Raw genomic sequence first — 15,704 nt, 5'->3', positions numbered from 1 at the left:
ATGGTTAAACTGTGCCCATGTATCTCTAGAAGTACATTAATGAAAGCACACTTTGATAACATTAAACATTAAAAAACATCTGTTTGATTTGCCGATTGAACACAAATCATCATTATATCATAAACATTATCATCAGGAAAGTTTTATCTGTTTGAATTTGAAACATTACTGTAACATAACCACAACCAAATGAAGCAAATTCTATATTTAACACTGGAGACAAACAACTGATTCCAGTCAGCTAACTGGCAAACTTTAATCCACCGTAAACAAATTGGAGAAGTTGATTCAATAAAAAATATATATTAATAATGTTTCCCTTAAAGAAGCAGCTCTGATCATCTAATCTCTAACCCAGATTAAATCAAATACACCTGAGATTAATGGTTAGTTAATTAATTGAGTTTATTGTCATATTGGATGTAGGCCTAGCTGTCCCTCTGGCAATCAAAATCATTATACTTTACATGAAGTCAATTGTTTGTCCCTTTATAAATGGCCTTGCAAAATTATTCTGAAAAAAACACACCCTTAGTTATAGGAGGAGTCAATGCAAAACTCAGATATCTCCCCCTCTACTTATGTGACTGCAGAGAGGAGGACAGAGGACAGAGGACACACAGTTTAACATGATGGACTATAGGACAGGACTGCTGCTGCTCACTGTCTGCTGGGCAGGTCAACATCTTTACTGATCTTTATCTAACACAGCTTTTAATTGTGTCACCAGCTTATTTCACCAGATGTGTTTTTATCCTCTTGACAGGTGTTGATGGTCAGACTCTGACAGAATCTGAACCAGTGACTAAAAGGCCTGGAGAATCTCACAGATTGACCTGTACAGCCTCTGGATTCACATTAAATAGCCACTACATCGCCTGGGTCAGACAGGCTGAAGGAAAAGGACTGGAGTGGATCGCTTCGATCGTTGGTGGCAGCATCTTCTACTCTGAGTCAGTGAAAGGCCGGTTCACCGGCTCCAGCAACAACATACAGCAGGTGTATCTGCAGATGAGCAGTCTGACGGCTGTAGACTCTGCTGTTTATTACTGTGCTCGAGACACACAGTGACTGAAGCTGGTTGAGCAGCTGTACAAAAAACCCTCATTATTACCACACTTTTCTCACACTGTTAATGTGAGATTTGGAGTCTTTCCAATATCATGACACAACTTAAGTTACACCAAACAATGTAACAATGTAAAACATATTTCTTAACAGATAGCTGAATGTAGAAATCATATCACTAAATAGAGTTATCATGTTTATTGGAGAACAGACTCTTATCAAAATGTCTCTTTAGAGAAGACAGCAGCTGAACCATGAAAAGCATTTATGTGCTAACATTTAGAAAATGGTCTAATCTGAGATCCTACGTCTTATAACTTATTTAGTTTGCATTTTTCATGCACTGCAGAAATGTGTTTTTGCACATTGTCAAATAGGTTTCAGTTCCTTAGTAGTTTATGTCCTCTGAAGGCTCCAAGTTTCTCTGTATCTGTCCTCAAATTGCCACTATTTGAATACTGAAACCTTTAAAGTAAAAAAAGAAACAAAACCCAGGTCTTCATCCAGCTGCAGCAAACACAAGTAAACATTTACACCATCTTGCTTTCCTTCATTGCAGCTACAACATAAAAAGAATACAAAACATATCGTTCAACCAATTTCTGAATTAGTTTCGAATTGTTACAACTAAAACAATGATTAGAAGTAAAGCTTTGATGTTACTCATATGAGTTATAGTCAAATAGTCAACAATTGCCTTAAATAACTATTTGCTGATAGTTTAAATTATGTTTAATGCTGTTTGTATAGCCTTGAATTTGACATTTAAAGCAGAATGCAAAGTAGGAGGAGCTAATCGTCAAATGAATTCTCACAGGGATCAAGTTTACTTCATATTTAAAGAGCGACTCAAGCTTTTGAAAACACAAGAGACTGTGTGAACATGGCTCAGGGAAAGCTAACACTCTTGGTGGTTGCTCTGTTTGTTTGGTCTGTCGCTGAAGGTCAGACCATAACTGAGTCTGAACCAGCAGTCAGGAAACCCGGAGAATCTCACAGACTCTCCTGCACAACATCTGGACTCAACTTTGGAGGCTCAGTATGGAACTGGATCAGACAGGCTCCTGGGAAAGGACTGGAGTGGATCGCTTTCATACACACAGCTAGTACTCCTATCTATTACTCCCAGTCGGTCCAGGGTAGATTCACTATCTCCAGAGATGACTCCAGCAGTAAAGTGTATCTGCAGATGAACAGTCTGAAGGCCGAGGACACAGCAGTGTATTACTGTGCCAGAAGAGACACAGTGAGAGACAGTAACAGGAGAGTCGTACACAAACTACTTCCTCTATTTATCACCACCCTTTAGAGCATTCACTTTATATTGAAATGAGTAACTGAATATTGACATCCTATTTCATCTCATTTGACGCAAAGTTTAATTCAGTTGCAACCTAAAGACATATAGTGAATTCAAACAGAAATATGTATTATTGTTTCTTTTGTGCCTCCAACAAAATGTATCAAATATAATATAATAATGTCCCATTTCAAACAACGCAGCTGTTTGTCTGATTCAGTATGGTTAATCTGTGCCCATGTATCTCTAGAAGTACATTAATGAAAGCACACTTTGATAACATTAAACAGTAAAAAACATCTGTTTGATTTGCCGATTGAACACCAATCATCATTATATCATAAACATTATCATCAGGAAAGCTTTATCTGTTTGAATTTGAAACATTACTGTAACATAACCACAACCAAATGAAGCAAATTCTATATTTAACACTGGAGACAAACAACTGATTCCAGTCAGCTAACTGCCAAACTTTAATCCACCGTAAACACATTGGAGAAGTTGATTCAATAAAAAATATATATTCATAAAGTTTCCCTTAAAGAAGCAGCTCTGATCATCTAATCTCTAACCCAGATTAAATCAAATACACCTGAGATTAATGGTTAGTTAATTAATTGAGTTTATTGTCATATTGGATGTAGGCCTAGCTGTCCCTCTGGCAATCAAAATCATTATACTTTACATGAAGTCAATTGTTTGTCCCTTTATAAATGGCCTTGCAAAATTATTCTGAAAAAAACACACACACTTAGTTATAGGAGGAGTCAATGCAAAACTCAGATATCTCCCCCTCTACTTATGTGACTGCAGGGAGGAGGACAGAGGACAGAGGACACACAGTTTAACATGATGGACTATAGGACAGGACTGCTGCTGCTCACTGTCTGCTGGGCAGGTCAACATCTTTACTGATCTTTATCTAACACAGATTTTAATTGTGTCACCAGCTTATTTCACCAGATGTGTTTTTATCCTCTTTACAGGTGTTGATGGTCAGACTCTGACAGAATCTGATTCAGTGACTAAAAGTCCTGGAGAATCTCACAGATTGACCTGTACAGCCTCTGGATTCACATTCAGTAGCTCCTACATGGCCTGGGTCAGACAGGCTCCTGGGAAAGGACTGGAGTGGATCGCTTATATCTACACTGATGGTAGCAACCAGTTCTACTCTGAGTCAGTGAAAGGCCGGTTCACCATCTCCAGAGACAACAGCAGACAGCAGGTGTATCTGCAGATGAACAGTCTGACGGCTGTAGACTCTGCTGTTTATTACTGTGCTCGAGAGACACAGTGACTGAAGCTGGTTGAGCAGCTGTACAAAAACCCCTCATTATTACCACAGTTTTCTCACACTGTTAATGTGAGATTTGGAGTCTTTCAAATATCATGACACAACTTTAGTTACACCAAACAATGTACAAAATATTTCTTAAAGCTCCCATGTCATGCTTTTCCGGTTATTACCCGTCCCCTTGTGTGTTATGAAGGTTTTTATGCATGTAAACGGTGTGCAGAGTCAAAACCCTCAAAGTACACCCTGTAGCGAGTAAAACTCCCCAAAACGCCTCGTTGGAGATACGTCACTGCCCATTTGAGTCTTCCATTTAGTTCCGGGTACGGCATGATGTCATGCGGTACCCGGAACGAAATGGACCAATCCCGAAGAGCTATGGCCACATCCAGCGGCGCTGGCCGCACCCTCTGCCAGCCTAACATTTACTGTTGGAAGCTCTGGTTCAGTTCACAATCGATCCAGTCATGCCAATGCCAAGGACCTGTTTCCTGAAATGTGAGGAGAAATCTGAGCTGTTTGTCCTACCGACGGAAGAACCACGACGAAGTCAGTGGTTGAAATTTCTTTTTAACACTGTTCCTTCAGAGGTTCGAAGAACCGGCATTTCACAGACGAAAGCTTCCAAAACATTGCCCAGTTTGAAGCCGGATATGCACAGCATTTGAAACTGAAGAACGATGCTATTCCTAGTTTGTTTGGACCGTTTGGGGCAGGGGAAGATTCGGGTACACAACCTGTAAGTTTGCATTGTTATTTGTGTATTTATCAAACAAGACTGTTTAAATGTGTAAACTGTGTTGGACTGCTAAGCTATTGACACAGTGCTAACTGTGCTAACTAAGTTGCTAGCGTTTCCATATATCAACTCTAATATCAGCAGATGGCCTTGCATACATGTATCTCATAGCAGGAGAATGTCTGCATTCACACACAAAATACCTATTGACAGTATACTCCGGGTGATTTGCCGTGCGGTCAGTCGCGAAACGTAATTACATTATAGCTGGCGTAGCGTGTATGCTACCGATCTAACCGACAGAGCTAGACCTTAGTTTGATCGGAAAAACATTTTTGTTATGCTACGTTGCTAGCGTTTAAATATGTCAACTACAATGTCAGCAGATGGCCTTACATGTTTGTCATGGCAGGAGAATGTCTGCAGTCACACACACGGAATACTCATACAGTATACTCCGGGTGATTTACCGTACATTGTGACAGTACATGTACTGCATGTATAGCTAACGAGGCTAGCTGTATGCTAGCGCAAAACAATGTATTCATGCAAGTTACAATGTATGACCGAACGTAGCAGAATACCCGTATAAGATTGCAATTATAAACACGTTATTGCTAGCCTAATATGAACCACTAGCTTTTGTTCATAGTAGTTTTATTACACTACATTATAGTTGCCGTTCCTCCGAGCTAGCTTTCATATCGTGTTAGCTACCAAAGTAAACAATAAAGCTAGGTTAGCATATTAGCTGGCAAGCTGTTCATTAGATAGATCCACACTCCTACCACAACTACTACTAACGAATCTAAAACAACTAAGTTTCTCTAATATTTTGTGATTTGCATTTGATTTCGTCCAGCCAGATCCTGGCGGACAATACATGATGGGGACGGGACTACTACTACTGAGGCCTCGTGCTAAAAGGCACCGGCTGCGCCCAGGCAAGATGTGGGGAGGAATGGATGATATACCGTGTGTATATATGTATATTTATGTTCATTTTGTACATTTCTAAAAATAAAGTTTAATGGAAATACTTAGTAGGCCTATCCTTTCTTCCCTGAATTATTTGCTCCTATAACATATCATTCATATATAGCAAACCATGATTTGATTTCTCATCAAACAGTAGTAGTTTATTACAGGTAAAAATAACTTACTCTTTGTTATGACCGGCTCGTAGGCCACAACGGAAAGACAAGGAGACATACACGAGTTTACAAAACCACGGCACATTTATTGTGGTAAATGCAGAGATAGGTGGTCGAGGGGAGAGAATCGCCGAGCCGCTGGGCCGCTGGGATTAATAGCACCTCGGCTACGGTGGTGTCCGTGATCGCGCTGATTAGCCTCTTCAGCTCCACCCCACCGTAAGACCTGCAACACACCTGCACAAAGGCCCTGGGGCCGTCACACTCTTCTATAACAACAGTTGTAGGTACAGTTCGGTTAGTTAGCGTATAAAATATACGGCTGTACCGACGCCATTATAAGACTGATGTTCCCCGAAAAAAGCGGGCGGAGCCTCTCTGGTGGTTGACTAATCAGAACAGAGTGGCCGAGCTGACCAATCGGAGCACACTAGGCTCACAGGGAGGGGGGGGCAAGAGCTCCAACGAGTCGTTTAGTGGAGAAAGTGAATACTGCTGAATACACATGCTTGACAGAGATGCTGTATGCGAAACCAATGTGAGTTTGGAAAATTGCACAGTATAAATCTATTTTAGTATACCTCAACAATGTAATTATGATCAGTGGAAATGGCCATGACATGGGCCCTTTAACAGATATCTGAATGTAGGAATCATATCACTAAATAGAGTTATCATGTTTATTGCAGAACAGAGCCTTATCAAAATGTCTCTTTAGAGAAGACAGCAGCTGAATCATAAAAAGCATTTATGTGCTAACATTTAGAAAATGGTCTAATCTGAGATCCTACATCTTTTAACTTATTTAGTTTGCATTTTTCATGCACTGCAGAAATGTGTTTTTGCACATTGTCAAATAGGTTTCAGTTCCTTAGTAGTTTATGTCCTCTGAAGGCTCCAAGTTTCTCTATATCTGTCCTCAAATTGCCACTATTTGAATACTGAAACCTTTAAAGTAAGAGAATAAACAAAACCCAGGTCTTCATCCAGCTGCAGCAAACACAAGTAAACATTTAGACCATCATGCTTTCCTTCATTGCAGTTACAACATAAAAAGAATACAAAACATATCGTTCAACCAATTTCTGAATTAGTTTCAAATTGTTACAACTAAAACAATGATTAGAAGTAAAGCTTTGATGTTACTCATATGAGTTATAGTCAAATTAAATAAAAATAACCAACTATCTTTCGTTGAAAAAGAATAATTAAAGTATTTTAATCAGCAGTTCATTTTTGTCTACAATTGCCTTAAATAGCTATTTGCTGCTAGTTTAAATGATGTTTAATGCTGTTTGTATAGCACACCTCTATTCAATACCACCACTTGAACATTAAATAGATCCTTAACTACATTTATTGCAATGCTCATATTTTTTAAAAGGCGTCCCTTTTCCACTATTAAATTATCTAATGATATAACATAACTAATGATGTAGACATGAACAACTCTTCAAGTTCTTCTCATGAGAAAAGGACAAAAATAAAACCATCTATAGCAAAAACAGAATTAACTGTCATTAGTAAACCACTCAAATAAAAAGATCACATAAGTGGTTTTGTTTTACATATATTTTAAGGACAATAATAGCAATGTAACTCTGTCGATGACACTTATAACACTGATTTGAGAAACATACAGAAAAAATTAATTCACTGCCCTTAATAAAGTATTTAAATATACATTTCAGGTGTGCTGTTTTGTTTAGTATGGATATTGAATATGGAATAAAGGTTTTGACAAGACCTGGTGTAACAATAATCAAAAAGGACATTAAAAGAGCTCCAGATTTTAATTATCTGTTTTTGCAAAAATAGGGTATACAAAGTTGATTCTTGACTCTTGAAACACTGAGGTGATTGTGTTCTTGTGATAGTAACAATAACAGGTTCCATTTTCTATCTCCAGTCCGACTCATATTCATATGCAATGTGTTTGGTTCTATGCAAACTCAGTCATCTCCATTGTGATTCAGTTATAAGGCCTTCACATGAGACTGTCAGTGGAGATTGAAGGGGATCAGGAGCTCACGTCTTCTCAGAGTCATCATCATCACCATGTTCTCTGTAGCTCTGCTGCTGCTGCTGGCTGCTGGAAGTGAGTCTCTCTCTGCACGAGTCAACACTTATTCTACTGCTGTTTAACAGGATAATCTGTCATATCATTTTTATTTTTACAGATGTGAAGTGTGAACAGTTGACACAGCCAGCCTCTGTGACTGTGCAGCCAGGTCAACGTCTGACCATCACCTGTCAGGTCTCTTATTCTGTGGGCAGACATCATACTCATTGGATCAGACAGCCTGCAGGGAAAGGAATGGAGTGGATTATCGGCGCACGTGTTGGATACTCCACATACCAAAAAGATTCACTGAAGAGCAAGTTCAGTATCGACTTAGACTCTTCCAGCAACACAGTGACTCTGAACGGACAGAGCGTGCAGCCTGGAGACTCTGCTGTGTATTACTGTGCCAGAGACACACTGTGACACACACCATCAGTAGAGCTGAACAAAAACCCCTCAGAGCCTGAACACTTGTAACATGAAGCCACCAGAGGAGGAGCCCTCAGACCAGAAATGCTCTCAACACCAGCTCACTGTTACAGTCAAGAGGGAAAGAGTACTAAGATGTCATAGAAATATTCTTAACTTAATTCAACAGAAAGGGTTTTCACCTATTTAAACAATCTGACATTACAATCACTGATACTGTATATCATTCTAGGTATAACATCTAAAAGGGATAGTAAGACCATAAGTTCGTTTTAAAAGTGTCTGATAATATAGTATATTATTTTCTATAGTAGAATGGGATCCTCTAAAAGACATTTACTATTAAATAATTATTCAATAACATATGTAAAAGACAACTTTATCAGTGTCATAACTGGATTAGGAGAAGAATGAATAGTTTTGATCCAACTTCATATTTTCATAAAACTATCGAAAAGTTTGTTTTATAATCTAAATCGTGTTTGCTCAACCTTGTACGTCAGCCCACAGTGACACAAACCACCAGCAGACCTGCACAAATACTCAGCAACCATGTGACTCAACCACACAGAGTATAAATGTGAACAATGATACACACCTCACTCTCTGATAAGTTCTTTAAATGTCTGTGTAATATTATTTCACTTCCACTGCAGCCAAGATCAGTATAGAAGAGACTGAGAGAGAATTCATTTTGCACAAATGAAAAACACATATGACCAATTGAATTTATACTAAATGTGTTGTGTGCATTGTGATGCCTGTTAAATATAGAACACATTTTCTGTGTTTCTGTTTTCATCTACTGGAATATAAAATAACAGTCGTAGAGATACTCTGCTTATGGAAATGTTGATGTCACATGTTCCTTTTTGAATCTGTAGAGGGAGGTCGAGGCAAACTCTTCCTCTCTTTAAAACACACCATCAGCGACTTGTTGCAGAACACCAGAGAAGTGTTATATGTTTCTGAAACACTCAGATCAGAAAGCACTGACAGTGTCTCTCAAATAATGGAAAGGACAATTATCTGGAGTTTATTATTTTTAGTTACTATTCATGGTGAGAAACATCACTTCTGATTTACTTCTTTTTTTTATTTCTTTGGTGAAATGTTGGATAATGAGCAAAAATGATTTACTTACAGGAGTCTGGAGTGAGATCAAACTGGAGCAGTCCTCCTCTCAGGTGCAAAGACCTGGAGGGACAGTGAAGATGTCATGTATCACATCTGGTTTTACAATGACAGATTATTATATTCACTGGATCAGACAGAGGCCAGGACAAGCTCTGGAGTGGGTTGGGAGGATGAACACAGGTTCAAACTCTCCTACTTATGGCAGCTCCTTTCAAAGCTGCTTCACCATGACTGAAGACTGAAGATGATCTTAAATTACTAATAACTTTAAAGAAGGCAACAATTTACAATATGGATAAGGTGACTACTTATCCAAAGTGTGTGGGTGTGTGAACAGCTTGTCTGCCCAAGGTTAAAACATTTGGGACAGCAGTGAGAATGTTATGAGAAACAATTTGTTGCTTAGACTGAACTCGAAAGAAGCTGAGATTAGAACATTTTAAATAAATCAAAAGACTTGCACCTTAATTAAATACATTTGACATTTAGCTTGAGCTGGGTTCAATACTTTCTTTATGGTATTTAAATTGGGCTCAAGTAGAACCTTTACATGGATTTGGCTTGCAACACAAAGTGATACCGATCTCTGTCTGTTATGATTTGAAAGTCTCATGATTTAAAGTGTAGGCCTGTGAAGGAGAGGCCCTTGGAAAACAACAGCTATTTTTTTTAACTGTAATTACTTATTGTAAAGAGATTGCAACCTTATACTTTCTAAAAAATTGCATTTAACACATTTATTATGCACACAATAAAAACTTCAACAAATATATTGATCCTGGCTTAACCAGCGACCTTTACTATTTTGTTCATAAGCTCGGTTTCAGAAAACTTGTCAGTAGTTTAACAACTATTAGAATTGTATTAATGTCTATGGAGACCAATTGGTTGATACGAGAAATCATTTGAAGCAGTTTAATAAAGAATGTTAAACTATATTTAAAACTGTAATTAAACTTCAACTTATATTAATTATCTGATTCCAGTGGCCAGTTGGAACAGACAATCAACAAAGTTTCCATTTTGCAGCAACAGCGCAAAATGTTTCAACAATAATTTATATTATGTCTGAGTCTAGTTCTGTCTTATCAGCTTTGTTTCGGAATGTGTTCAATACATTACGTTTTTTTCATTATTACCATACAATACATAGATTTAAGAATAAATGAAACAAATAATACAAATAATACAACATTGACCTAAAACAGCAGACAGATTTTGCCACCCTGACCTCCTCAGGCAGGTTTTTACGACCAGCAGTGATGCCTCTGAGGGTCTCAGGGTGCAGGACGGGGCATAGGGTTTATAAAAGGTCACAAACATATCTTAACATACCAGCAATACAATTTAAAATGTATTCTTAAAATAATATAATCTTATTTTCTTCTTACACCTACAGCGCACACCCTGAACAGTGTGCTTCTTGTTTACATTTCCTCTGCACACTCAGATGCAGGACATAAAACACTCTTTTGCCATTTATTTTCATTTTGCAGCACATCTATACTACCAGAATTTTGCAAAACACTATATATTATTTATTTTTCTCAAGTCATTTACTTTTGTTGAATAAACTAAAGCTTAGTTTATTTTACCCTGGCTATGGACTGATTCATTATTAGTTGTTACAAAACATGCACAAGACGGCGGTTAGTACAAGAAAAACCACACTGCAATTAGACGAACAAACATGAACTCATAATAAACACCAGCGTGACAGCAAAGTTCATCCAGCTCAATTTAGTCCGGATTAAAGAGGTTTCAGAGGGGGTAGGGAATTATCTCTCCCTCAATTGGGAATCCAGTGGGGCACCTTGACTCGCGCACGCACCCTTGTATACAAGTCCTAGATCGGTGCCTGAAGACCGTCCAAGAGCAATAACTATCTTATCCTCTTGCGACCCCACTACCCTGTTCTAGTGGTGCTATGCCCCCCCGATCTGGAGCGCATAGACTTTTTTCTCCGCTACCCTTTCTATCCGAAACTACACAGTTAATTGTAGTCCTACTCGACCAGCCTATATACACACGCCATCATGTTCATCACAACGATGAAAGACAGTTTTGTTCTACACTTGCATGCAACTGCCCACCCATGATCAATTAGCCTATAATTTTATGTATGCACCCCGGTCCGGCACCAGCTCCTCCAGCAATGTAGGGAGCTGTGGCGCATCAGGTAATGCACACACCTCGCACTTGCCCGCACGTCGTAAACGGCCACAAGCCACGAGAGTGCTTTTAAACCGTCTCGTTTTTAATAGAGACGGCGGTGGTGTGAGTTAAAGCTATAGACAAAAGCTGTGACTTTCTCCCTCTGAGTTCACTTCACCAGCTCAAGCTAAATGTCAAATGTATTTAATTAAGGAATATTTGCCTAACTTTTCCTTTTCAGATTTTGAACAATGTACTTGACTAAAATGAATGTATTGATTTTACTAAGACTAAGTGCCTTACTCTTGGCTAAAGCGTAATTAAGTAAACGTAAAGTAATCCTAAAATTGAAGACACTGCAACTTTGCCGATTACAGATTGATCAAATCACCACTGTGAATTTATGCCTTAGCTGGATCTCTTATGATCCTATGTTTTAAATGCTTTTGACTAGTGATTGCCTTAAAGCAAATCTTTAAGCTGCTGCTGGTTTTGATTTTATAGTTTGATAAATGACATTAACTAATGGTTTAAATGATAAAAGATATTAGTTTAAAACAAATATTTTTGCTATTATGTATCTGTGTTTTATGTGTGCTCATTATTGTGCTTATTGACAAAAGATGCTCCAAACACGGATGAGAGATAATTTTTCCTATTATGATTGGCTGTATCAATCATTGTGATTGAATGTTTCAATCTTATTCTACTTTGTGATGTAATTGAATGTAAGGTGAGACCACACTCGAATCTGAAGACGCCTATTGATTTAAGTATTGACCAGAATTATTATTAGACTAATGTTTTAAGGTTATCAAAAATGATAAAAAGAGAGGAACTGTTAAGGAATAATTCTTCTAGATATCTAACCTTTTGCTCTGTGACGTTTTATGATCTACTCTGACGTCTGTTATCTCCTTTAAGGAAAGGCCTTGGTGCCATATGTGTTGTTGTCACCAGTTTGTGACCGGTCAACTTGTCTGGCACGAATGGTAATTGTTGTGAGAACGCTGAGGCACTTCTTTATCTGTGTTTGTGGACTCTAGGATGTGAAATCCTTGAGGCCATGAGTGTCGGACGCAGGTGGCTCAGTGTTCCCAGCTGTTTAGTCTACTCCTTCAGAGATGTTGATTTCTCTCTGTGAACCTGTTAAAAGGTCTAGCATAGAGAGAGGCTCTTCAGAATTGACGTGGCAACTCTACCGTGTAGTCAGAACCTCTGACTCTTTGATTTGTGATGTGAATCCTCCGGCCGAATACTCTGAATAAACCCATCAGTGTTTGACATCAAAGCTCCAACTCTCACCGTGTCTCCTTCCTGAGTCGGTGACTCCATGCATTACTACACAGAAGTTTCCTCCACACCCAGCAGCACTCAGTACCTCGAGGTCAGCAGCCTGGCAGCAGGAGACTCTGCTGTTTACTTCTGTGCTCGTGACACACAGTGACTAAAGACAGTGGAGCAGCTGCACAAAAACCTCCACTAACCACAAAGCAATGTGATCCTATACACTTCTGGGTTTTCTCTAAAATTGCAATAACACTTGGATGATGTATCCCCATCAGATTTATATGTATTTCCCATTAATCACCAGATAGTCCCTCATGATATCTCATTATTTTATTTTAAATAACACATGTTATATTTGTGAATACAAGCCACAAATTACATTGAATATGAAAAGAGAAACAAGCTGAAAAACAATATTTGATCAGACAGAGAGCTTGGCTGGGTTACTAGATTATTAGAAAAGTGAAATGTGAGAGGAGAATAAAGCACATTTCCTAAACACTACTATATATTAGTGATCAGAATAATATTGTAGATTATTTAGATTATAGTAAATATGCTTCCATTATGATCAAAGTGACTTATGTGAAACAGAGCATTGATACCAACATGAATGATCTCATATATATATAGAATTTGTTTAGGTTAATGTGATAAATATAAATTATGATTTCACAGGTTTGAATAATTTGTGTATATACTTGTCAAAAGTCGGAGCAAACATAATCATCTGTGTATTATTAGAATACATTTGTTTTTTATGTTAGAGCTATACTGATAGACATTCTACAAAATGTATAACTAGTTAAGAGAAAAGTCTAAACTGCTGAGATGGAGAGTTGATATTTTTTACAAACCCTGTGAGGAGGAGTCAATGCAAAACTCAGATATCTCCCTCTCTACTTATGTGACTGCAGAGAGGAGGACAGAGGACAGAGGACACATAGTTTAACATGATGGACTATAGGACAGGACTGCTGCTGCTCACTTTCTGCTGGGCAGGTCAACATCTTTACTGATCTTTATCTAACACAGATTTTAATTGTGTCAACAGCTTATTTCACCAGATGTGTTTTTATCCTCTTTACAGGTGTTGATGGTCAGACTCTGACAGAATCTGAACCAGTGACTAAAAGGCCTGGAGAATCTCACAGATTGACCTGTACAGCCTCTGGATCACATTCAGTGACTACAGGATGAACTGGGTCAGACAGGCTCCTGGAAAAGGACTGGAGTGGATCGCTTATTTCGACACTGGTAGCACCCCGTACTACTCTGAGTCATTTAAAGGCCGGTTCACCATCTCCAGAGACAACAACAGACAGCAGGTGTATCTGCAGATGAGCAGTCTGAAGGCCGAGGACACAGCAGTGTATTACTGTGCCAGAGACACACAGTGAGAGACAGTAACAGGAGAGCCGTACAAAAACTACTTCCTCTATTTACCACCACCCATGAGAGCATTCACTTTATATTGAAATACTGAGTAACTGAATATTGACATCCTATTTCATCTCATTTGACGCAATGTTTGATTCAGTTGCAACCTAAAGAAATATAGTGAATTTAAACAGAAAATATGTATTTCTTTGTCTTTTGTGCCTCGATCAAAATGTATTTTCATTTAATCGTTTATTGGAACCGGGACAGTGCACATCGATGAACACTTTAACACAAAAAAATGCTTCCAAGCGTAAATGAGCCGGATTTGAGCTTTAAGCTAATTTCCATCCGCAGTCCCGTATCACAGATAATATATAAAAAATATTAAAGGTTTCCCATTTCAAACAACTCAGCTGTTTATCTGATTCAGTATGGTTAAGCTGTGCCCATGTATCTCTAGAAGTACATTAATGAAAGCACACTTTGATTACATTAAGCATTAAAAAACATCTATTAGATTTGCCGATTGAACACAAATCATCATTATATCATAAACATTATCATCAGGAAAGCTTTATCTGTTTGAATTTGAAACATTACTGTAACATAACTACCAAATGAAGCAAATTCTATATTTAACACTGGAGACAAACAACTGATTCCAGTCAGCTAACTGGCAAACTTTAATCCACCGTAAACACATTTGAGAAGTTGATTCAATAACAAATATTTATTAACAATGTTTCCCTCCTCTTGCACTTGATGTAGCTCCTGTATCTTCTCTTGCACTTTATATATCGTAGCTGCTACATTGTACTGCCATGTGGTTAATGCTTGTATATGCTGCTCATGCTCTTTCTGCATATCATGTATTTATTTTTGCTATGTATATAAATGTCATGTTCTTAAATGTTGTATGTGAGGGACTACGGACGGAAATGAGCTCAAAGCTAAAATCCGGCATGTTTACGTTTTAAAGCATTATTTGTCTTAAATGTTCATCAATATGCACTCTTCAAATACACGATGAAATGAAATAAATAAAGAAGCAGCTCTGATCTAACCCAATTTAAATCAAATACACCTGAGATTAATGGTTAGTTAATTAATTTAATTTATTGTCATATTGGATGTAGGCCTAGGTGAGTCCCTCTTGCAATCACAATCATTATACTTTACATGAAGTCTATTTTTAAACACACACACTTAGTTATAGGAGGAGTCAATGCAAAACTCAGATATCTCCCCCTCTACTTATGTGACTGCAGAGAGGAGGACAGAGGACAGAGGACACACAGTTTAACATGATGGACTATAGGACAGGACTGCTGCTGCTCACTGTCTGCTGGGCAGGTCAACATCTTTACTGATCTTTATCTAACACAGATTTTAATTGTGTCAACAGCTTATTTCACCAGATGTGTTTTTATCCTCTTGACAGGTGTTGATGGTCAGACTCTGACAGAATCTGAACCAGTGACTAAAAGGCCTGGAGAATCTCACAGATTGACCTGTACAGCCTCTGGATTCACATTCAGTGACTACAGGATGAACTGGGTCAGACAGGCTCCTGGAAAAGGACTGGAGTGGATCGCTTTTATCCACCCTACTAGCAGTAGCTACATCTACTACTCTGAGTCAGTGAAAGGCCGGTTCACCATCTCCAGAGACAACAACATACAGCA

The 15,704-nt window shown here is 38.3% G+C and overlaps 2 gene segments (V, D, J or C); both read left to right on the top strand.

Annotated features, from left to right (window-relative positions):
• On the top strand, positions 1-1,071 carry LOC117492094. The segment is given in 2 exon segments: positions 1-19; positions 767-1,071. Coding segments are annotated over 2 exon segments (324 nt in total).
• Positions 1,072-7,586: 6,515 nt separating this feature from the next.
• LOC117493013 lies at positions 7,587-8,111 on the top strand. The segment is given in 2 exon segments: positions 7,587-7,659; positions 7,742-8,111. Coding segments are annotated over 2 exon segments (348 nt in total).
• The last annotated feature ends 7,593 nt before the right edge of the window (positions 8,112-15,704 follow it).

Source organism: Trematomus bernacchii, unplaced genomic scaffold, assembly GCF_902827165.1.
Source record: "Trematomus bernacchii unplaced genomic scaffold, fTreBer1.1, whole genome shotgun sequence".
Classification (NCBI taxonomy): Eukaryota; Metazoa; Chordata; class Actinopteri; order Perciformes; family Nototheniidae; genus Trematomus; species Trematomus bernacchii.
This window is presented reverse-complemented; position numbering and strand designations above follow the sequence as displayed.